This window comes from Haliotis cracherodii, unplaced genomic scaffold (assembly GCF_022045235.1).
Source record: "Haliotis cracherodii isolate W230 unplaced genomic scaffold, xgHalCrac1.p SCAF_17, whole genome shotgun sequence".
In the NCBI taxonomy this organism is placed as follows: Eukaryota; Metazoa; Mollusca; class Gastropoda; order Lepetellida; family Haliotidae; genus Haliotis; species Haliotis cracherodii.
In genome coordinates this window covers 5,099,921-5,125,190 of record NW_027266272.1, presented here as the reverse complement: position 1 = coordinate 5,125,190, position 25,270 = coordinate 5,099,921, and the positions used below count along the sequence as shown (strand labels likewise).

The following is a 25,270-nucleotide window of genomic DNA, read 5'->3' as shown; positions in this document are numbered from 1 at the left end:
GCATACTGTGGTGGATACACTGGTCCATACTGTGGTGCATACTGTGGTCCATACTGTGGTGCATACTGTGGTCCATATTGTGGAGCATAATGTGGTGCATACTGTGGTGCATACTGTGGTCCATACTGTGGTGCATACTGTGGTGCATACTGTGGTGCATACTGTGGTCTATACTGTGGTCCATACCGTTGTGCATACTGTGATGCATACTGCGGTCTATACTGTGGTGCATACTGTGGTCCATACTGTGGTGCATACTGTGGTGCATACTGTGGTCCATACTGTTGTGCATACTGTGGTACATACTGTGGTGCATACTGTGGTCCATACTGTGGAGCATACTGTGGTACATACTGTGGTGCATACTGTGGTACATACTGTGGTGCATACTGTGGTACATACTGTTGTGCATACTGTGGTACATACTGTGGTACATACTGTGGTACATACTGTGGTACATACTGTGGTACATACTGTGGTGCATACTGTGGTCCATACTGTTGTGCATACTGTGGTACATACTGTTGTGCATACTGTGGTACATACTGTGGTACATACTGTGGTACATACTGTGGTGCATACTGTGGTGCATACTGTGGTCCATACTGTTGTGCATACTGCGGGGCACAATGTGTGACATGGACCACGCTGCTGTACATCTCTTGAAGTTTTTACAATTTTGTCTTGACATACACAATATTCAGGGTTTCAGATCGGTTCACTTTTGAGACACTGACTTACTGTCAGTGTCATACAAAATGTCATAAAGATACAGCGATAGAAACAAACTGTTAAGTCCCCTTAAGTCCTTAAAATGACAACATATAGCAAAACCCTTGATAATGGCAAATATCTACTGATGCTTATGATACCTTAACTATTTGTCTCTTGCAAATCACTGTTTATTACACAATTTCCTACATGTTCTAAATAAAATAAACACATAAACACTTTTTCTCCTTAAGGATTCATTTTATCATGTTTATCATTTGGTTTGTTGCTTTGTTGTTTAACTCTGAAACTCAGCAATATTCCAGCTATATGACGGCGGTCTGTAAATAATCAAGTCTAGACCAGACAATCCAGTGATTGATATCATGAGCATCGATCCACACAATAGGGATTGATGACATGCATCAACCAAGTCAGCGAGCCTGACCACCCAATCCCGTTAGTCGCCTTTTACGACAAGCATAGTCGCTTTTTACGGCAAGCATAGGTTGCTGAAGACCTATTCTACCCCGGATCTTCGTGGGTCTCATGTTTATCAAAGTTGCATGTATGAATAATGGACATAGATAGCTGTAGGGTGTGTTATTGATGAAAATCAAATTAAACTTTTACCAAGTGATCATAAAAAGGAAACACAATGTCTGAGTTATTGGCAAGACTTCAGGGAGGTGGAACCCAGTTATTTAAATAAAAGTGAAGAAAAAAATATCCCCAATAAAAGATGAAAGCCAAGATTACACAAAGAATAATTCTCTTTGTCAATTGATAAAAATTTCTTGCAAGAAGAGTAAATCAGGCATGTGGATCACTTCATCTTAAACACTGTAATATTGTATCGCCAAAGATCTTTAGTACAAGGTGCTTTCGAGTGGCGGACTCTTTCAATTTGGACCGTGGCAAAGCAATTGCCAAGTTGTTTGGCTTTTCAGAGATTTATCTAGACCTGCTCAGCAAATGTCAGTAAATATTCCTAAATTGGAATCACAAATTTTCCAATTCCTGTTATATAGACATAACTAATCATGCTAATGTCATGGCTCTGTGGAGGTGTCTTCCATTTCACTAACCAATCTGAACAAGATTACAATTTTTTTCTCAAAATTGCCTGCCAAGGGTATTTAGTTTGGAATCTGGGATAAATCCCTGCTTCCATACCTAAACTAAGCCAAGAAACCAGAATAAAACCCCCAACATGCTCAATGCTGAACAGATTCAGTCAATGATAAATCATCTGAGAATGTCATAACAATATAACTGTTGAGTTTTAAGTCCTTATCTCATACACTTCACTTACTCATGGAAATGGCGATGTATAGTGACAACACCCTTTTTGTACAGATCCCAGGACTTCGGACACCTCTGCCTTCTGTTGGGAACTTGTATACATGGGGACATTATTCCGTAACTATGATTTGTTTTTCTGGAAATTTGTTAATCCTGATGATCATATGGGAACTGTACTGTCTGGGTTAATACAGTTCACTGTACCACATCACAAGCACCCAATGAGCCCCCAAGGAGCCCCCAAGGAGCCAAGAACTGATAACATGTAGTAGTGATCTGTATATCAACTTTCTACACCACCACCCACATGTTGGTATGAAGTGATACACCATACCTAGTTACAAGTCACAAACAGGCCTCTATGTAGCAGAGGAACTCCCAACAACATCAAGTAACCTTACATTAAGCAGGATGCATTTACGTTGCGTCCAAGATTATTTCACTTATATAGCGACATGCATGCATGTGTGTGTGTGGCTGCTTGTACTAGTCCAGACTAATGCCAATTTCATAGTGCTAGCTCACTGAGATAGTATGCAGCAGTTTAACATGAATACCCCACTGACTCCGAGCCAGGCAGGGTAACAACAATTACCATCTTTTAACTTTAATTGGTATGACGTGGCCCACTAGACCACGGAGGCATTCCATCTCACAGTAGCTATATTACGATATCCTGCATGTGAGCACTATATTAGTAAGTTCATATGAAAACGATGACATGTATGCACACTATATCCCTGTGTTCCTGACAACAAAAAAAGAAAAAGAAATAAAAATAATGATTGATTGAGTACGGTTTTACGCCGCTTTTAACTATATTCCAGCAATATCATGGCTGGGGACACCAGAAATGAGCTTTACACATTGTACCAATGTCGGGATTCAAACCCCGGTCTTCATCGTGACGAGGACGAGCAAACGCTTTAACCACTGGACCACCCCCCTCCCCCCACCACCACCACAAAAAAAAAAACATGAAATAAATCTCATTCTCCATGCTTAGAATGGGACTTCAACACCATGGACCACCTTACATTATGCTTGATATCATCCCACAGAAGCTATACTACAATATCCTGTCACCAGTTGTCAGGAATTATCTGTAGATTAAATGCCATCGTTTCCCCATGTTGATTCAGTGCTATCTTCATTGAGAGGCCTGCCCAAGGATGTGTACCATCATGAATGTCAGGAGTTATCTAACTAGACTGCATTCAGTCTTGACAACGGGACCGGATAGTCAGACTGGGTGATGTTGTTGATGCATATCATCTTATTCCAATTGCGTTGGTCGATGTTCATGATGTCAATCACTGGACTGTCAGGTCCAGACTGGACTATTTGCAGACTGCCATATATTTGGAATAATGCTGAGTGCGCATGACACAACAATACAAAATGACTTGTCATTTCCCTTCAGTGCAGGTGTTTTCATTTTTGGGTATCTATCATCTCTCATCATAGGGACAAGCAACCGATGGCCAGTAAATTTAAAGGTGTGAAACTTCCTAAAATATCACCAGAAACAACATTAGATTTAAAAACTTACATGACTTTGTCACATGGTTGTCCATTGTGTTAAAGAACTATTCTAGGCGTGGAAAATGAGATATTTAAATTGATTTTTTCCTCCTATTTCTTATTCTTTCTCTGCAGGTACAGAATTATATGGTTAACATACATGTCATCATTCTCACATGAACTCACAAATATCGTGCCACATACAATGAATAAATTTACACAGAGTGAAATACATTTTACATGCTTACAATCATCATTATATATGTTCACAGGTATCTTGTACCTTGTAGTGATAAATTAAAACTTATATTGGTTTGAAGAATTTTGTTGTATATCACATGTAAATATTTCCGCCAGGATGTTCATGTCATGAAAGTTCCATCCTAGGCCACTTTGTAGTTATGGATAGTGAGATTACAGCTATGTCTTTCTGCATGACTGTTCATGTTAAATCTTCTGTCATTTTAAATGATGGATAGTGAGATTAGAGTGATTATTTCTTCCAAGCTGTCCATGTTAATCAAAAATGATGAGCTGATGTGATGAACATTCACTCAATCCATCACCACCAAAAACCCAACTCACAAAAAGTACCAAAGGAGACTGGATCTAGTCCTTTCCACTTCACCGTGGACCAATTAAAAGGAGGTTTTAACATTTTGGTGAGACATTCTCCATCTAGTTATACCCTGTTGGAGTTGATGGGGCGGAATGCCACCTGTCGGGCTTGACTGATTGACTTGATAAGGTAATTCTCCATCTCCTCGTCACTGTGCTCGGACCCTGATAAGTCACACAACCACTGGGTAACTAACTGCTAGACCAACACTTAGTCTCTGAGAATATATTATCTACATAGAAACGACTAACTCTTATATTGAAAAGGTGAAAAAGTGAGATGGGAAATGCAGCGTCTTTGGAAATGTAGACTTGCTTTATGTAGAATAGCATTACAGGAAGTGGTGGGTAAATAATATGGTTCATGGACAGTGAGACAGACTGTGGGTTGAGTTGGAAGGAGAACAGCTCGGTAAAGTGGGACATTCTAAGTGGTACAGAGGATGGCGTATAACAGTGCTCTGGAGATGACTGAACTTACATTACAATGACTCGGTGGCTTACATTGCTGTATTCCACAGTAATGTCAGTTGTATAGTGTCAGACCACTGAATTACCATGACACATTCAAACATGGATACCCCTCTCAGACACATTAAGCTGACGCAGAGCCGGACATTCCAACCAAATCCTAAACAACCAATCTGACTCTTGTTTCAATGGTTCAATCCGCAACATAGTTATCTCTCCAGAACTGCAATAGCCAATGAATACATCAAAGGAGCTGCATGTATATAAATAGATCACATACAGATAACAACTTCTGGCATCTAGAGTATCTTTGAGAAGTTTTCATGGTTCTGTCCGACGCTTTCATTACTAAATAGTTCTAAAAAATGCCACACTTTTATAGACAATTTTCATTTTGAAACAGTCTCCTTTTAATTCCTGATAACAAATGTTTGTTTATCTATCGTTTAAACACAGACAATTATTACAGATATATGATGGCTGCCTGTAAATTGATCTTACTCCATTCAAACCAGTGACTGACATAACGAGCAGTGACCAGTCGCTGTATGATTGCAAGAACTCAACCAAGTTTCCCCACACAATCCATATAGTTGCCTTGCAAGACCAGCATTGTTTGCTGGGCACCGGTTCTACCCCGGAATCCCCACTGAGGACTACAAATGTAGGGGCTACAAGTTACATGTTTGGATCTGTCCTGTTTAGACAATCTTAATTTTGTAAACGAAACAAATAACTATTGAAACTTCCGACTATGGATCAGAGTGTAATTAGAAATGTCTGTTTTTCAAATTTCTTCATTAATGACAGTATCCCACCGACAGAGAAATCTGACTTGACAAAATGCAAATTCATCTTCTATAACTCAAATTTGCAAGGGAGACTGAGAGAAGTCTACCTTAGATTGATCAGCTGATTACCAATCATGCTTATAACCATGATAACTTTAATGGATGCCACATGCTCTTGTGAGGGAACAGTTTCAATCTTCAATACAATCTTCAATACAATCTTTAAGTACAAGTTAAGATCATATAGTAGTCCTGCACCATGACCGTGGAATATATTTATTTTATGAAAATAAATATTCTAGAAATGCATACAAAGCAAGTCTAGCCAGCTCTGAAATCAGCATAGGTAATTTTTTTTTTTTTAATTTTAAGAGTCAAGAAGGATATTGTGTAATATAAGATTTCAGAGACTAAATGTTAGTCTAATCATATAGCTTCCTTGAGCATAACCTTCCACAGGAGACCAGTGTCAGTCTAGACACCACATGGTGTCACCATAAAGCACAAGATACGATCAAGCAGCACACGCGGGGATGGGATTGACATATCAGCCACTATAATAGGATTAGGATGGCCTCTTTATATTGCTCTGCCAATAATGCTAGTGTATGAATAGAGGGTTTACATATCTTGATTGAATACCGGCTTTTGTAAACTGCGTCTTAGCCGTTTACTGTGTGCTGAGGATGAGAGGGACAATACTTAGTGTCTCTCTCTCTCATCGTTGGTGGTAGGAGGTAGATTCTTGCCCAGTGTCACATCGTGAAGGCCGGTATTAAAACCAGTGTTCCTGGGGTCCTTCAGGTCTTTGGTATTTCAATCAAGGGAACCCTCAATCTTTACCTTTCAACATTAGGGTTATGACAAGAACCCTTAAGTTCCATTCTTAATTTCGAACAGTTTTTATAGGATATAAAATTAGATTTGAAAATTTACAATCAACACCATCAAGGGCCCCCTAATTTTTCAACTTCCAGCATTAGGGTCATGATAAGGACCCCTTGATTTTTATGCTTAATTTCGAACACTGAAAACTATTATCATCCCCTTCGAACTCCAGCCACAAGATGTCATCTACAATACTTCAGTGTTGAAGCATGCGATGGGGCCAATGACATATCGACTCACAGTCCCGGAACCATATTATTTCTTCCCAGAACATACTGTAATGCTATAGCCCTAAATAAAGCAAGTCTAGATTTTCCACAGGATCAGGGTCTGTGATCATCCACAAGAAAACTGAACCTCCCATCTCACTGGGACTCCTTTTCAAATGCTTGTAATTTTCAGGAAATCTATAACAGACCATTTCTTAACCGATAAACAGAACACTCCTTGCTACAGGATTAATGAGATCAAAGGTGAATGTAACCAATTTAAAAAATTCACCTCGTTTTAACCCCACTTCAAGCAGGTTTCAAAATTATTTAGGTCCAGGGCTCCATTCCACAAAACAATCTTAGCACCAAGGTGCTCTTATTTCCCATGCTTTAAAATAGACTTACGATCGTTGTAGCGCTAAAACCGCTTTGTGGAACAGGTCCATGGAGTGCTTCATAATTGCTGCTACAGTATCAGAATCGCGGGACCCCTAAATCCATAACTTGTAACAAACTGATTCTGTCAAAGACTCAAGGACTTTCAGGCCTAATTTTGGACACTCCCATGTCTACATGTTCTTCAGGAATTTATTATTTCCATATTTGACCTAACCTCTGCTGGAATGACTGCTGCACAGTCGGTGGACTGACTCCACACACAGACAGAGTGGAATATGATAGTCTTCTGTTGGAGTGCAGGTCAGTCTGACAGTAGCGCTGACACTGCCGCCAGCACATACAACTGTTTTATTCATTCATTGCCTGGTACTGAGTGAAGTAGCAGCACTTGGTATTCAACTCTTCCTGTTTGGACATATCCTTCCCTAGTCATCCATCCTGTACTTGCCATGCTTACTCATTACATTTCCTTTACATGCGCAAAGTGATGGTGACTTTACCATATTTACTAGACATTTGCGTTTTTATTTTGTGAGAAATTCCTTTACTCATTGCCACACTTTCACACATATCATATCATGCATATTCAGGGCCTATCACCTTACCATTTTTTGCTTGTTTGTTTGTTTGTTTGTTGTTTAAAGCCACATTCAGCAAATTCTAACTATATGACGGCAGACTGTACATAATCGAATCTGGACCAGATTGTTTTTTCTTTGTTGTTTAACGCTGCACTCAGAAATATTCCAGCTATATAACTAATCAAGTGTGGGCCAGACAAACCAATGATTCATATTATGACCAACAGCCCACCTCCTTGGGGCCCAGTGTTTTGTTTTTTGTTGTTTAATCCCGGACTTAACAATATTCCAGCTATATGAAGGTGGTCTGTAAATAATCGAGTCTGGACCAGACAATCCAGTGTTAGACATCATGAGCATCGATCCATGCAATTGAGATACGATGACACACATCAACCAAGTCAGCAAGCCTGACCACCCAATCCCATTAGTCGCCGCATACGACAAGCATAGTCGCCTTTTAAGGCAAGCATGGGTTGCTGAAGACCTATTCTGCCCCAGATCTTCACGGGTCGAGTCTGGACCAGACAATCCAGTGATTGATATTGTGAACAACAATCCATGCTGTAGGGGCATAATGACATGCAATGACCCAGTTATAACAAGGCTTAAGTTATTCCGGGTTAGAATAGGTCCAAACCAACCTATGGTGGTCTCCCCGTGGGGATTCAGGGGTAGAATAACTCCCCATCAACCAATGCTGGTCGCAAGATGCAACTTAATGAATTGGGTGGTCAGGCTCAGTGACTTTATTGATTACGTGGTTGGCAGGGATCATTGCTCACATTATCGATCACTGTGTTGCCTGGTCCAGAATTGATTATTCACAGGCCTCCGTCATATAGCTGGAATATTGCTGTGGCGTTTAACAACAACAAACTCCCATCAGTGACAAAACGTCCCCATCATATGATGTAATATGACACACGGGGACACAGGGTTCACACGGGAATACCCAAGTCCTACACTTCATCAGCGGTCTCTCTTCAATACAGCCCCAACTGACAGCCAGGACTGAAGCAGGTCAAGTTAGGAAGTGCCTCCATCTCACCAACACATGAAAGGCCAGTCCCTGGATTCATCCAATGTGTTTTGCTTTCTGCATCTCCAACCAGCTGCCGTACCCAACTCCTGCTTCTCATTAAAGGACAAGTTTATTACTGTTCAGGTGTGGCAGTGCCCTCAGGAAGCTTACAAACCTATGTTCTCATTCACTTAGGGGGCGTTCTATTTATCAGAGCCTGAATCGAAAACCTGGATCAGGCAAAAAATATATTTGCAACGATAGAAACTAACATTTTTAGTCCCCTACTCCTTATAATGATGGCAATGTTTTGGCAAGGACTGTATGACTAGCGTCAATTTCTAACAACCTGATTATATTAGTAACACAGATTACATTAGGTGCGACCTAAAAGTTTTCATCACATCTGATCTTCAGTGAGTGAGTGAGTGAGTGAGTGAGTGAGTGAGAGTGAGTGAGTGGTCGAGCGGCTGTTGCCAACCGGACAGGCAGGCGAGCGGGCGGGCGAGTGAGTGAGTTAACACCAAGGATAGCCTGTTATGCTGCTGACTGAGAGGGTGAGCGAGTGAGCGAGGGAAGGAGGGAGAATGCACATCACAAGATGCACCAAGAATGGGATTAACACATTGTCCTCATGTGGGGAATCAAAACATGGACTTCGCCATGATGAATCTATCGATTTAACCAGACTACCCAAATAACCATCCAACTGAAATGAATAAATTTGGGTGGGGTTCCCAGGAAATTCTGGACAAAACTTTACTTTCCATTTCCTGGTGTTATCGGAGTCACTATTTCAGAAATAGCTGCAAACTGACAATAAATGTGAGGACGAGGAAGCTGCTATGTGAACATTAATGGGGAAGGTTTCTTCTTTGAAATAAAACCTACACAAAGAGCCAACAATACAGTTTAGTCACACAAGGAAACTGAACTGTGTCAATATATATATCAACTTAACCATTCAACATACCCACTTCTTCGGGCGTTTACACTTCACGGATATTAGTCTTTATTTTATTTGGTTTAAATTCTTAAACTGAAAGTTAATGGGTGAAAAATGTAAATAAATATTATAATTTAAAAAAAATAATTTTTTAGCACTGCCCACGAAAAACGTTTTGTAATAGAATAAAAAAGTGTATTTCTAGAATATTGCAACACTGAGACTGCTTTGCCATCAAATTACACAGAAGGATTCGCTTCTGCAATATGTTATGTGACAATCAGTGTTGATAGTAGCAAGGGTACTCCTGCAACATCTAAGATTCTTGTCATAACACATTTTTTTTTTTTCTCCCTACCAAATTGAATTTTGGGGGTGAACCAACTAAAAAAAGGCCTCACTGAGTGAATAACTTTCAGCAACATTCCCGCAAAACCAAGACCTTCAGTGTGACATACACACGCCTTAACCACAAGGCCTCCAACTTTCCATAACAAACACATCCTCTCTGCCACATCAACAATTATCTATATTTCAACACATGAGTGCCAGTGGGTATTGAAACCAATCATAAATGGATCGGACACTCCCCTGTATTGACAAAATCACAAGGTCTGCCATACACGATACAATCTCCAGTACATCCCAATATGTCCACCAAACACAGCACTTCTGTGAAGCAGGATGTTTAATATGTGAGATATGTGTAAACAGGGGTAGATTAACAACAAATTTGTATGTAGCCTGCAGGGATTGGTCCTTATAAAAGATACTGCTCCTTCTCCAAGCTACCTGGCCTACAGCTATAGGGGTGGAGGCCACTAAGTGAGTGAACCTGACGTCGAGTACCAACCTAACGGGCTCTGAAAATTATAAAACTTCTCACCCCTAAAACACTTTTTCCTGCACACTGAGACTAAATCTTGGCTTCAATTTGCCTCATTTTAAGACGTTTTATGAGCAAAAAAAGTTAATGTACACAACATTACAAAATGGCTGCCAGTTGTCATTCTACCGAGATGATCGACATACATGTATATCTTTCTTTGAGTTAACCATTCACACAACCTTTTCTCATAAAAATTACATGATTCACCAGTAGTGTCCAAATAAAAAAAATAAACTTGTATGAAGCACGGGAGAAATTTTGACTAGCCAGACTGGCCATCTACTTTCTACAAGCCCTTTGTAATTGTAACTGGCCATGGACCAACAGGCCAGCAGTTAAATCTACCCCTGGTGTAAACATGTTTCATGAAAATAACCATAGACTTTGTGCTGTGTATAAATCTGTCATCACCTGCAACATGTGCAAAGGTCAGTGCCTTATCTAACAAGTTGACAATATTATTATCATGTCAACAAATGTCTTGATACTCTTCATCACGTAATGAGGAACTCGTCCCTGAGGATAATGGGCTTAAAAATAGGATGTTTCAGCAGTTTATCTTGTCACGATCCTAATTTGACCACATATGCAACGCAGGAAGTTTATTCAGAAAAAATAGAGGATTCCTGGTGGGGATTGGGGCATAATTTGATTGTTTGTTTGTTGTTTAGCACTGCACTAAGCAGGAGTCCATCATATGATGGACCAGACAATCCAGTTATCGATGTTGTGAGCAACAATCCATGCTGTTTGGGTACAATGACACTCACTCAACATAGTCACTGAGCCTGACCACTTGATCCATTTTGTTTCCTTTTACAACCAGCTTATGTTGCGGGGCACCAATTCAACGACGTCTATAGCACAAGAATCTGGGCCCATGAACTAAGTCCAAAGGAAGACCAGGAATGAGTGACAATGTCAGAGTGCTAGGGAACTTGTCTAAGCTTGGTCCCCAATGCATACTTTATGTTCCAGGCACAACAGCATCAACACACTGTTCTTTGTTGACCAAAGGTCAAATCTGTTTTCCTCATCTACAATGGAACATATCACAACAGTAAATCCATGTCAAGCCCTGAAAAACACATAATGTGACCTTCCTTCCTGTTTTCTAAGTTTCACTCTCTGGTCCTATTCTCCCAATCCATGCTTCTCAACAAAACTAGAAAGCTTCATCAAGTTGTTTACAATGCATTTACAAGACTTACAAAATTGAGAGAGCCCCAAACATTGTGCTATCCTCCTTAATGGTTCATGGACAAAGCTGGTCAGACAACACCCTAATGAATACAACAGAATCTGGCCAGACAATACCCTAATGAATACAACAGAACCTGGCCAGACAACACCCTAATGAATACAACAGAACCTGGCCAGACAATACCCTAATGAACACAACAGAACCTGGTCAGACAATACCCTAATGAACACAACAGAACCTGGTCAGACAACACCCTAATGAACGCAAGAGAACCTGGTCAGACAATACCCTAATGAACACAACAGAACCTGGCCAGACAACACCCTAATGAACGCAAGAGAACCTGGTCAGACAATACCCTAATGAACACAACAGAACCTGGTCAGACAATACCCTAATGAATACAACAGAACCTGGTCAGATAAACCTTTCCTTGAATAGTCATCATCATCACCATCCAAATAATAAGATTTATATTATACATAATCATATAATGATATTAAAGAGCCTACAGAAACCATCATTGGAATAACCATCTACACAATAATCATCACTGACATCTCCATCTGAATCTAATTAATATAAATAATATCTATAAGTCCAATATGTGTTATCGTTGCAGAAAGGCTTAATGTTCAACAAAAACAATTCTTGATACTGGGCTAAATTAAAATTCCACCCAAATTCTTTTTCAAACCATAAAACCTGTAAACTTCAAGACTGTGAATACCAGGAAAGTGAAGTCATGCATAGGATGAAGATTAAATCCATGGACAATAAACTATTCCAATGACTTTAGTCGTCATCAGCATGCAAATTGGAAATGATTGATCTGCATTGTGTCATCTGCTTCAATCAACACATCAGACAGAGCCAGGGGTCATAAAGGATGCTCTGCTGCCATTGTGGGGCCATGCATGGCTGGCTGCTCATCCCCCTGTCTAGACAAGCACAGTGAGGCCGGAGACAGGCACTGGAACATTGTCTACTTGACATCCAGTGTTGGCCATATAACACATTATGATGCATAGCACCAGTAGGCAAGATGCTATTTTCTTGCAAACTGATAAAGGACAGTTGATGGTGAGGGAGACTATTGTTGGAGATCTGAAGATTTTTTCATGTGATGACAACAAAATTATGGGAATTATTTAAAATAAGCTCTGAGTCTGTAAGTGAGGCAAGTGTATGACAAACAATTGGTTTAATAAACAAACTGACATAAAATCTGATTTTTTTAAAGAAATATAATGTTAACTTGAATTTTGTTAATATTTCTTTTCGACCACATGCATCAGATTGTGGGCCAATCAATTTGTAATCCAACTAACAAAAAAAAAGTTTCAAGAGTACTTAAGGTGAAAATTCCTCAAATAAAAACAATTTTACATTCTGATTATGACAACAATCTCCTGACTTTCAACTCTTAATTTCAATTCAAGGCATCAGATTGTCAGTGTGCTTGGGTCATGGAACATGGAAAACTTCATTTTGGAGTAGAGGGTCTACTGGTGTAATATATATCTGACACCAGGTTATCGATTACATGACACAGATAATACATCCTCTCTCAACATCTGTAGTGTATTGTTTGATAGGCATTACTTAGAAGTTGACGGATGACAAAGTAGACACAATTTATGGTTAACAACTTCTTTAATACTGTAAAGGCGACGTTTCAGTATAAATCCTTTACAGATACAGGTGAAATACTTAGCATATTAGCAGCTGTTCATTGTTTGTGAAGAGGACCATAGCAGCATGAAATCAGCAGGGTAAGACCTCGGTGTCACAAATATCTGATGATATTCATTATGTCATAATTGTAAGGGTGTATGGACATAAGCCCTAATGGACAAAAAGCCCTAATGGACAAAGGACCTCTGGGACCTAACCCCCGAGGACAAAAGCCCTATAAGCTTCATTAGTAAAGAAACAGAAGATATAAGTCCCACTCAGTGTTGTTCCGAGAATAACTCTGCATCATAAGGCCTTCATACAGCTGCACTCCCATTTCATGTAAGTCTTTCCTGTAGCAAATAAACCATTTAGACATTTAATGTTGTTTGTAGGACATTTACTTATATTAATGGCAAAATAATAGCTGACAGCTCAGGTAGGGTTTTTTACCCATCTGTCAAATAAGGGCTTCTGCCCTAAGGGGACTTTGTCCCAGGGGTTTTGTCCACAGGGATGATGTCCATGTGGGCTCTTGTCCTACAATGATTTTAAGTGACATCAATAGAGTAACTGAGCTGATTTCACCATTTGATAACAGGACACACACATATTTCTACATTCTCTCAGAAAAAGACTTTGAGTAATATAAAAAGCAGCTAAATCACATCTCGGAATCCGTGTCGGAAATAACTGCCTGCCCACCTGCCCGTGACTGGTAACTTTTCTGTCGGACTGCAAGAAAATTTCCTCCACCTGCCCCACTATCTGGCAGATAATTTTAAGACTACTTACGTAATCAGTTCTATTATGACTTCTTGTAGATTCTCAAGTAATTGTTTGCATTATTTCAACTAAATCAGTCAGTTTTTTGCAATTTTTCAATAATAATAATGTCTGAATGCAGGCAGGTAACTTTGAAGATGGCAAGCAACACTTATGTGTCACCTGCTCGACTGTCTTGTTGGGTTTTAAAATTATTTCGAAGACTGCTAGGAATTACAGATAATTTGTCCCCCCCCCCCCCCCCCCCCCCCCCCCCCCGTGATTCCTGCCAAAGCTCGGAACTTCCAAAATTAATTCACTGTGGCACTGATGGAGATGCCACATGAATACCCAGTGGGATATTGTTTTGACATCAGAGGCAATTTCAGGACATACGCAACATCCCCTGCTGTCAGGGTATGATGACACTCCATCAACCCAGCCACTAAGCGTGACCATACCATCCAATGTAGTCATCTCTTACTATAAGAAATTGTAGTGGGGACCTATTCTTCCCCAGGGCCACACGGTCAGAGAACAAAGAGGTTAACACTTCTGTTTCAGCCAGTGCCAAAGCCAAACATTATAGTCTATAGAAATAATGATAGTCATCAGTAAAATTAGAGCGATCAGGGCTAAATCATCACGTCATTAGGTCACATGAATTGGGAATTGGGAATTCCCATTTGGGAATTTTAACTGACATTGTTGCAGATTGAAGACTGAATATCAGCCTCTGAATGAGTGCAGATAATTCACTGGAAGGAAAAGACAGATCAAAAGATATTTTCCTGAAGACAAGCCGCAGACTAGTGACTAAAGTTACAGACTGCCATCAAAGGACAGTTAAAAATATTCACCAGTCCCTCGTTTCAAACACAACATGTCCAAAGGTCAATGACATGAACCACGTGAACACTGGAGACAAACATCTACATCACACACGTCACAAACGGATGGAGCTATTCCATTTCCCAGTGTAAACCTGTAGAGGGCTGATGCTTGAGGACAGGACTATCAACTCAAGTACACTATCCACTACACACATAACTCCCCTGACTGACAGACATGAAACAAGACAAGACACCAATTAGCATAATGCCTCAAGGCAATCTCTTGCAATTAGGGCTATCTTTAGGCTTCTACCACAGGACAGATTAACATTTTTTGTTTTGTTTGTTAATATTCCATAAAATATTCCAGCTGTATGACTGTAGTTTGTAAATAACTGAGTCTTGACCAGACTAGCCAGTGATTGACATCATGAGCATCGATCTACACAACTGGGATAAGAAGACATATATCACTATCAAATAAGTCCCTCTGATGGGTATTCACGGGTATCAGATTAACAATTATCTGGATTACGAAGATGTATTGAGTAAGTATTGTTAAGTATCACGTTCAGCAATATTCCAGCTATATAGTGGTGGCATATAAATAATAGAGTTTTCCCAGACAAGCCAGTGGTTAATATCATGAGCAATGTCCTGCATCATAAGGAAAAGATCACATACAATCAACCAATAAACGAGCCTGGCCATATGCACAGCCTTACAAGCCATCCTCCTTCCGTTATAGATCTGCACAGGTGCCCCATAGACATGGAGCCTACCCCTTGTATCAGGTCAGACTGTGTGGTCAAGCCTTCTGTATCAGGTCAGGCTGTGTGATCAGCCCTGTATGTCAGGTCAGACTGTGTGATCAGCCCTGTATGTCAGGTCAGAGTGTGTAGTAAAGCCCTGTATGTCAGGTCAGACTGTGTGGTCAAGCCCTGTATGTCAGGTCAGACTGTGTGGTCAAGCCCTCTGTATCAGGTCAGACTGTGTAGTCAAGCCCTCTGTATCAGGTCAGACTGTGTGGTCAGGCCCTCTGTATCAGATCAGACTGTGTAGTCAAGCTCTCTGTATCAGATCAGACTGTGTAGTCAAGCCCTGTATGTCAGGTCAGACTGTGTGGTCAAGCCCTGTATGTCAGGTCAGACTGTGTGGTCAAGCCCTCTGTATCAGGTCAGACTGTGTAGTCAAGCCCTCTGTATCAGGTCAGACTGTGTGGTCAGGCCCTCTGTATCAGATCAGACTGTGTAGTCAAGCTCTCTGTATCAGATCAGACTGTGTAGTCAAGCCCTGTATGTCAGGTCAGACTGTGTGGTCAAGCCCTGTATGTCAGGTCAGACTGTGTGGTCAAGCCCTCTGTATCAGGTCAGACTGTGTAGTCAAGCCCTCTGTATCAGGTCAGACTGTGTGGTCAGGCCCTCTGTATCAGGTCAGCCTGTGTGGTCAGGCCCTCTGTATCAGGTCAGACTGTGTGGTCAGGCTCTCTGTATCAGATCAGACTGAGTAGTCAAGCTCTCTGTATCAGATCAGACTGTGTAGTCAAGCCCTGTATGTCAGGTCAGACTGTGTGGTCAAGCCCTCTGTATCAGGTCAGCCTGTGTGGTCAAGCCCTGTATGTCAGGTCAGCCTGTGTAGTCAAGCCCTGTATGTCAGGTCAGACTGTGTGGTCAAGCCCTCTGTATCAGGTCAGACTGTGTGGTCAGGCCCTCTGTATCAGGTCAGCCTGTGTGGTCAGGCCCTCTGTATCAGGTCAGACTGTGTGGTCAGGCCCTCTGTATCAGGTCAGACTGTGTGGTCAGGCTCTCTGTATCAGATCAGACTGTGTAGTCAAGCTCTCTGTATCAGATCAGACTGTGTAGTCAAGCCCTGTATGTCAGGTCAGACTGTGTGGTCAAGCCCTCTGTATCAGGTCAGCCTGTGTGGTCAAGCCCTCTGTATCAGGTCAGCCTGTGTGGTCAAGTTATTCTCATTCAATACCAACACATAGCCTCACGGTGAGACTCACACACATGGAGCTAGCCCTCTGTATCAGTACAGCCCCTGTGGCCAAGCCCTGTGTGGTCAAGCCGCCATAGTGCACTGCACAATCTTCACTGTGTTGGGTCAAACCCACTCCCAGATTCATCAAGGTCAAGACAGTTATTTTGGAAGCACTCTCAGTGAAACCGTAGCAGGTAAACCATCCAGCTCGGAGACCTCCATCACCATGCTTACTGCTCCTTCAAATCAATACATTTTTTGGCACCAGAACACTGCTGCATCTTGTGCAGTGCAATTTGTCTGCAAGAGCAACTCCTTCCACAGCATCGAGCCTTATTGTCAGCATAAACACGACATGTTTAATAGGAGAGGTACAAACCGTTTGGCTCTCCAGCCCTCAGAAGCAGTTGTGACTGCCTGATTAGATTTAGCTTCAATCAAACCCATCAGTTTGCTGCTATTTCTCCACAAGCAATTTCCCACCAAAGCAGCCATATTAGACTTGCACAAGTCTCAATAATTATTAACTTAAATCATGATTTCTAGACTTTGAAAATAATTAAAAACCAGCTGTCCCTGCAGGAGATTGGAGCACTGTCCACATATCTAGACTTGTCTATTGGGAGGATAGAATTACTACACATTCATCGGCTCATCTTTTTCAAGTACAGCCATGGAGCAAGGCTACAGCCATGTGATCAACATTCTCTAAAACATTCAAGAACTGAAAATCAATAAAATTACATTTTGAGAGTATTGAAAGCCTCTTTTCTTTTCTCTTTTCTTAACATGAATAAAGGTCACGTCATAACATAAGAATCAATAGAGGATTACTAAAATCCTGAAAAGCAAGAGTATAGGGACAATATTTTTCCAACAAAGTCAATGGACAAGAAACAGATTAACCACTGGACTGGTTGTTCCTGCTGAAACCATGTAATGATTATGATAAAAGGGCCACATACCTGATCGCAAATTAAATCCCATTTCTTCTCATCATCATAGTTTTTAAGTACTTTAGCTTTGTCAGGAGGTAAGTCCATGGAATTCTGAAAAATGAAGTCATTTCATCAGAACATCTCAAATAATAGCAATCAGTGTAAACTGAAAACAAACATTTGCAAAAGCAGGATTCACATTTTGTACACAAAGCTGCATCTAGTGATGTCATGGTATCTCAAAACATTGATATAATATATTTGAATAACAAAATAAAATTTACATAAACTTCTGTTGCAGAATCGTATATATTACTTCAGATTACCGGTACCAATTACGATTGTTAAGATGCTCATTGACACAGGCAGACAAAATCCAATCTTAAACATCTAATGGATCAGTCTAGATCGTATTTAGCATTAATTTTATTTACTGCAGATCTGTAGGCATTTTTTACCTATACACATACAGAGCAATAAATTTGATTATTAATTGATATACCGACATATCATGATGCTTTTAAGATGGTATACGCAGGCATCTACCAGGGATTCCAAACTAAGTGCCCTGCAGGCAAATTGGGAAAATATTTGTGACATTGTTCAAAATTGGATTTTTTTATTGTTATATTTTCTTTTATTCCAAAGAATTGGGAAATGATCAATTCAAATCGGGCGTTCCACTGTCATTTGCTGCAGACTTTGGGCTGAATATCTCTACTAAAAACTTCAAATCAATGTCACACCTATTCATGCGAGTTGTATCCATATAAATCAAACTTAGGCTTTAAAACTTAATAACTATTGCTAGTCTATTCCACCAATCCCCTGGGTGTACAATGGTATAGTTTGTTGGAAGTTGTTAGGGGGTTAAAGGAGGTCAGCCTTCTCTGGTAACCTGTTAATTAACTGATTTTACCAGTCATTCCAACCCTACTACATCAGCAACAACATCTTTCACATAGTAAAAAGATCCTCCACACTCAGTAAAACAATCTAAAACACTTGACAGAAAGTGTGACTGTTGCTGGCAGTTAGTAACCAGAGTACTACATACCATGTAGGTCTCAGGTTACCAATAGTCATTAACACCAGTGGTCCGTGAAAGTAGGGATTACAGCAACAAGCCTATCTCCCAACTTGTGGAGGTTTATGTACTGAGCTAGTCAGTACAGCAGACCCTTGGAAATCTGTGGGTAGGGAGTGACCGACGGTAGTGCTCTGTGGGTAGGGCATGAGTACAGTAGCCTCAGTGCTCTGTGGGTGGGGAGTTGGTACAACAGCCCTAGTGCTCTGTGGGTTGGGAGTCGGTACAACAGCCCTAGTGCTCTGTGGGTGGGGTGTCGGTACAACAGCCCTAGTGCTCTGTGGGTGGGGTGTCGGTACAACAGCCCTAGTGCTCTGTGGGTGGGGTGTCGGTACAACAGCCCTAGTGCTCTGTGGGTGGGGTGTCGGTACAACAGCCCTAGTGCTCTGTGGGTGGGGTGTCGGTACAACAGCTCTAGTGCTCTGTGGGTGGGGTGTTGGTACAACAGCCCTAGTGCTCTGTGGGTGGGGTGTTGGTACAACAGCCCTAGTGCTCTGTGGGTGGGGTGTCGGTACAACAGCCCTAGTGCTCTGTGGGTGGGGTGTCGGTACAACAGCTCTAGTGCTCTGTGGGTTGGGAGTTGGTACAACAGCTCTAGTGCTCTGTGGGTTGGGAGTTGGTACAACAGCCCTAGTACTCTGTGGGTGGGGAGTTGGTACAACAGCCCTAGTGCTCTGTGGGTGGGGTGTTGGTACAACAGCCCTAGTGCTCTGTGGGTGGGGTGTCGGTACAACAGCTCTAGTGCTCTGTGGGTGGGGTGTCGGTACAACAGCCCTAGTGCTCTGTGGGTGGGGAGTTGGTACAACAGCCCTAGTGCTCTGTGGGTGGGGTGTTGGTACAACAGCCCTAGTGCTCTGTGGGTGGGGTGTCAGTACAACAGCCCTAGTGCTCTGTGGGTGGGGTGTCGGTACAACAGCTCTAGTGCTCTGAGGGTGGGGTGTTGGTACAACAGCCCTAGTGCTCTGTGGGTGGGGTGTTGGTACAACAGCCCTAGTACTCTGTGGGTTGGGAGTCGGTACAACAGCCCTAGTGCTCTGTGGGTGGGGTGTCGGTACAACAGCCCTAGTACTCTGTGGGTGGGGTGTCGGTACAACAGCCCTAGTGCTCTGTGGGTGGGGTGTCGGTACAACAGCCCTAGGACTCTGTGGGTGGGGTGTCGGTACAACAGCCCTAGTACTCTGTGGGTGGGGTGTCGGTACAACAGCCCTAGTGCTCTGTGGGTGGGGAGTTGGTACAACAGCCTTAGTGCTCTGTGGGTGGGGTGTTGGTACAACAGCCCTAGTGCTCTGTGGGTGGGGTGTCGGTACAACAGCCCTAGTGCTCTGTGGGTGGGGTGTCGGTACAACAGCTCTAGTGCTCTGTGGGTTGGGAGTTGGTACAACAGCTCTAGTGCTCTGTGGGTTGGGAGTTGGTACAACAGCCCTAGTACTCTGTGGGTGGGGAGTTGGTACAACAGCCCTAGTGCTCTGTGGGTGGGGTGTTGGTACAACAGCCCTAGTGCTCTGTGGGTGGGGTGTCGGTACAACAGCTCTAGTGCTCTGTGGGTGGGGTGTCGGTACAACAGCCCTAGTGCTCTGTGGGTGGGGAGTTGGTACAACAGCCCTAGTGCTCTGTGGGTGGGGTGTCGGTACAACAGCCCTAGTGCTCTGTGGGTGGGGTGTCGGTACAACAGCTCTAGTGCTCTGAGGGTGGGGTGTCGGTACAACAGCCCTAGTGCTCTGTGGGTGGGGTGTTGGTACAACAGCCCTAGTACTCTGTGGGTTGGGAGTCGGTACAACAGCCCTAGTGCTCTGTGGGTGGGGTGTCGGTACAACAGCCCTAGTACTCTGTGGGTGGGGTGTCGGTACAACAGCCCTAGTGCTCTGTGGGTGGGGTGTCGGTACAACAGCCCTAGTGCTCTGTGGGTGGGGTGTCGGTACAACAGCCCTAGGACTCTGTGGGTGGGGTGTCGGTACAACAGCCCTAGTGCTCTGTGGGTGGGGAGTTGGTACAACAGCCTTAGTGCTCTGTGGGTGGGGTGTTGGTACAACAGCCCTAGTGCTCTGTGGGTGGGGTGTCGGTACAACAGCCCTAGTGCTCTGTGGGTGGGGTGTCGGTACAACAGCCCTAGTACTCTGTGGGTAGGGTGTAGGTACAACAGCCCTAGTGCTCTGTGGGTGGGGAGTTGGTACAACAGCCTTAGTGCTCTGTGGGTGGGGTGTCGGTACAACAGCCCTAGTGCTCTGTGGGTGGGGTGTCGGTACAACAGCTCTAGTGCTCTGTGGGTGGGGAGTTGGTACAACAGCCTTAGTGCTCTGTGGGTGGGGTGTCGGTACAACAGCCCTAGTGCTCTGTGGGTGGGGTGTCGGTACAACAGCCCTAGTGCTCTGTGGGTGGGGAGTTGGTACAACAGCCCTAGTGCTCTGTGGGTGGGGTGTCGGTACAACAGCTCTAGTGCTCTGTGGGTGGGGAGTTGGTACAACAGCCCTAGTGCTCTGTGGGTGGGGTGTTGGTACAACAGCCCTAGTGCTCTGTGGGTGGGGATTTGGTACAACAGTCCTAGTGCTCTGTGGGTTGGGCATTGGTACAACAGCCCTAGTGCTCTGTGGGTGGGGAGTTGGTACAACAGTTCTAGTGCTCTGTGGGTGGGGAGTTGGTACAACAGCCCTAGTGCTCTGTGGGTGGGGAGTTGGTACAACAGTTCTAGTGCTCTGTGGGTGGGGAGTTGGTACAACAGCTCTTTGTGGGTGGGGAGTTGGTACAACAGCCCTAGTGCTCTGTGGGTGGGGAGTTGGTACAACGGCTCTAGTGCTCTGTGGGTGGGGAGTTGGTACAACAGTTCTAGTGCTCTGTGGGTGGGGAGTTGGTACAACAGCCCTAGTGCTCTGTGGGTGGGGAGTTGGTACAACAGTTCTAGTGCTCTGTGGGTGGGGAGTTGGTACAACAGCTCTTTGTGGGTGGGGAGTTGGTACAACAGCCCTAGTGCTCTGTGGGTGGGGAGTTGGTACAACGGCTCTAGTGCTCTGTGGGTGGGGAGTTGGTACAACAGCTCTAGTGCTCTGTGGGTTGGGTGTCAGTACAATAGCTCTAGTGCTCTGTGGGTGGGGAGTTGGTACAACAGCCCTAGTGCTCTGTGGGTGGGGAGTTGGTACAACAGCTCTCTGCGGGTGGGGAGTTGGTACAACAGCTCTCTGTGGGTGGGGAGTTGGTACAACAGCTCTCTGTGGGTGGCGAGTTGGTACAACAGCTCTCTGTGGGTGGGGAGTTGGTACAACAGCTCTAGTGCTCTGTGGGTGGGGAGTTGGTAGGCCATCACTGATGTTATCCCTGGCCACTTAGCTGCTGCAGCCATAGTAGATAGTATTACATACTAGCGCTGAGTGGAACTAATTGATTGGCTGACCTGTCCAGTGGATCAAGTGCATGTTTCTCACCATGGGTGGTCAGTGGTCACAATACCTGTGACCTGCTGGACTGTTGGAAATTTCAGTATCGATTTACTAACGCAACAGTATCACAATATAATGATTACGGTAATTTCAAAATGGCTTATTCTGAATGGGGATAGAAAAAATTCTACCTGGACCCGCAATTAATGAACTTATAGCAAAATATGACTTGGCAAATTTGATTTGTTTGTTTGCTTGTTGTTTAACGCCGCACTCAGCAATATTCCAGCTATATGACGGTGGTCTGAAAAATAATCGAGTCGGGACCAGACAATCCAGTGATTGACATCATGAGCATCGATCCACACAATTGGGAACAATGACCTATATCAACCAAGTCAATGAGCCCCTGCCTTCATATTGCTGGAATATTGCTAAAAGCGGCATAAAAGCATACTCATTCACTCACTCTACTCCTGTCCAATGGACTCACTCTGAACCTCCCTGCAGCAACATGTGGTGAGTACAGGGGATAGGCTGCTGATCACTTGGGACATTATATCTAATATCACCCGATAGGAAGCTAGATAGAAACACAAAAAACTCCACATAAACTGAAAAAAAGCCCAAATGAGGTGCCTGAACCTGTTGAAAATCTAGACTTGCATTATGTAGGGCTATAGCATTACAGTAAGGGCTTGACGGAAGGGGAAATAGTAAGGTCAGGGACTGTGAGACAGGCTGTATATAGAAATGGTGCAATCAGCAGTAATTCATGATTCTGGTGCCAAAGGACAAAAAATAACAAGTACCTTTCTAGCAACCGACAATGACAGATCTAAATTGGTAGGTAGGGCCCTTTGTTATTTTTTAAGATGGAAAACATTTTACAGATACTGACGACCAAATTCTTCAGTGTCACTCAGTTTGCTCAGGTTAGGCCAGTTATAAAGCTTGTCCTGTTCATCATTACTTTGTTCAACATTGACTTGGTAGGTATGTGTAGTTTATGGCTTCAGTAGGTTACAAATCTTACAAGTAAATTTCTTATGAATCCAGTGACCTTTTGGTGATGCTCCCTTGCCATTCAACCAGCATAATGGGATTCAAATTTGAGTTGAAAATATATTTGTTGACAGGCAATCATGAGAAACAAGAAATATATTTTACCGATAACCATGACAACAAGCCTTATGGGACAGTTCACAGATTAGTGTGTTCGCTGAATAATCATGTCATAAAGCATGTATACTGCAGAGCTGTGACCAAAATTAAGACTAAAAGTCAAGAGGTCCTTCTAATTACCGTACAAATGTTAAAATTCAAGATCAAGGAGGTTCCTAGGACCCCTTCACAATCAGCAATGACACATCATTTATTGGTGATGGAAGAGCGTACAGTGAACTAATGGTCAGACTTGGTTGATTGTTGGGTAGGTGAGGTCAATCACTGGACAGTCTGGTCCAGACAAGATTACTTACAGACTGTCACACAGCTGGAATGTTGCTGAGTGCAGAATAAACAAACACACAAACAAAAACCTAAGCCCAAAGCGTTATGACGACACGGGTGAAATATTTTTGATTATCACTGAGCATGCTTAGCACTGAGTTAGTCAAAATGAAAACATAAATACTTTTTAGAAGCACAATATTTGGCATGAAGTTGTTACTGTTGGCATTTTTACTGTATAATGATCAGGAACTTGCTTTCAAGTAGGCTTGTTTCGTTTGCATTATTGGGGTACAAGGAAAGTGTTCCACATATAGCTAAGGTTCATCGGTGTAGTACTGGCTCAGTGAGGCAGATTAAGTCATGAAAGCTCCGATTTGCTATACATGTTGTAATCTGACACTATTTTCTGTGGCTGCAACCTTTCACAAAACAAGGTGTGACTGAGTTTAATAAGCCTCAGTGGGTGTGTACGGGTTCAAGTTCCACAACAATTTCAAAGGGATTACACCAGTTCCAACTACACAGGGATAGGCGCGGACACTAGTTCGAGACTAGTGAATATCTTAAGTAACTAATCGTGAGTTAGTTGGGTTTGATACTGCTTTGAGCAGTATTCCAGTCATATCACAGTGTGTAAACTTAATGTTGGAGGAAAGCCAAAAGTGATGCAGGTCTCAGACGTTTACCACTTTAGTAAAACCTACAAGCATGGGTATGGTATGAGACAATCGTGCAAACACATTTAGGGAGACACGGGATTCGAACCATGATCATAGGTTTCTGGTGTGTCCAAGGGGCGAACTCTGCACAGCAAACTGTGACGCCTTGGACGACTGAACAACCCGTGATCACATATAAGATATTTTTCAAAACAATGCCAAATATTTCTTAAACATGACAGAGATTACTTCAGGTGACAGTAGGATATTTTTCCTGAACTAGATACATCTTTGCTTAAATACCAATATCTTTTGCTTGCTGAATATGTTATATTGATACAACTGAGACACCAGGGATTTACTAAATTGTTTGATAGGCATTACTTAGAAGTTGACGGATGACAAGATAGACGCAATTTTATGGATAACAACTTCTTTAATACTGTGAAAAGTATTGCTTGACAACGGTATAAGATCTATACCGAAACGTCGCTTTACACTGTATTAAAGAAGTTGTTATCCATAAAATTGTGTCTATCCAGGGATTTACTACCTGGGTAATTTATTCTGTGGTCCGGCAGACTCAAAGCCTTTAAGAGTTTAGGTTCTAGATTAAAAAATGGGGCTCCCAAGCTACAAAATGGGGACGATTATTGACTAAAAGAAATACCTGCTGTGGGATTTGTCCTGTAAATACAGCAAATCCAAATAATCATCCTCTGTATCTTAAGAGCTGTGGGGGAATCCAAGCACCATCAACCTGCTTCACCATCAACATGATCAAGACAAAGTAACTAACGCCAACTGTCAGACCAATGAATCAGTAGTCAGTTGTAGCCACAAAGATGTTTCGCTCACAGGTACAAACATGATCTGTTTACTCAGGTAGTTTAATGCTTAGATGTATTTTTCTAATCCCCAGTAATTATACTGTTTATTCAG

General features: G+C 42.5%; 1 protein-coding gene across 9 annotated transcripts in view; it reads right to left on the bottom strand.

Annotated features, from left to right (window-relative positions):
• Positions 1-25,270, bottom strand: part of LOC139464849 (formin-like protein) — an 85,907-nt gene that overhangs the window by 44,112 nt on the left and 16,525 nt on the right. For all 9 annotated transcript variants that reach the window (XM_071246388.1, XM_071246389.1, XM_071246391.1 and 6 more), the window contains exon 3: positions 17,787-17,870. In XM_071246388.1, the coding sequence (XP_071102489.1) occupies positions 17,787-17,870 (84 nt within the window). The remainder of the gene's footprint in view (positions 1-17,786; positions 17,871-25,270) is intronic.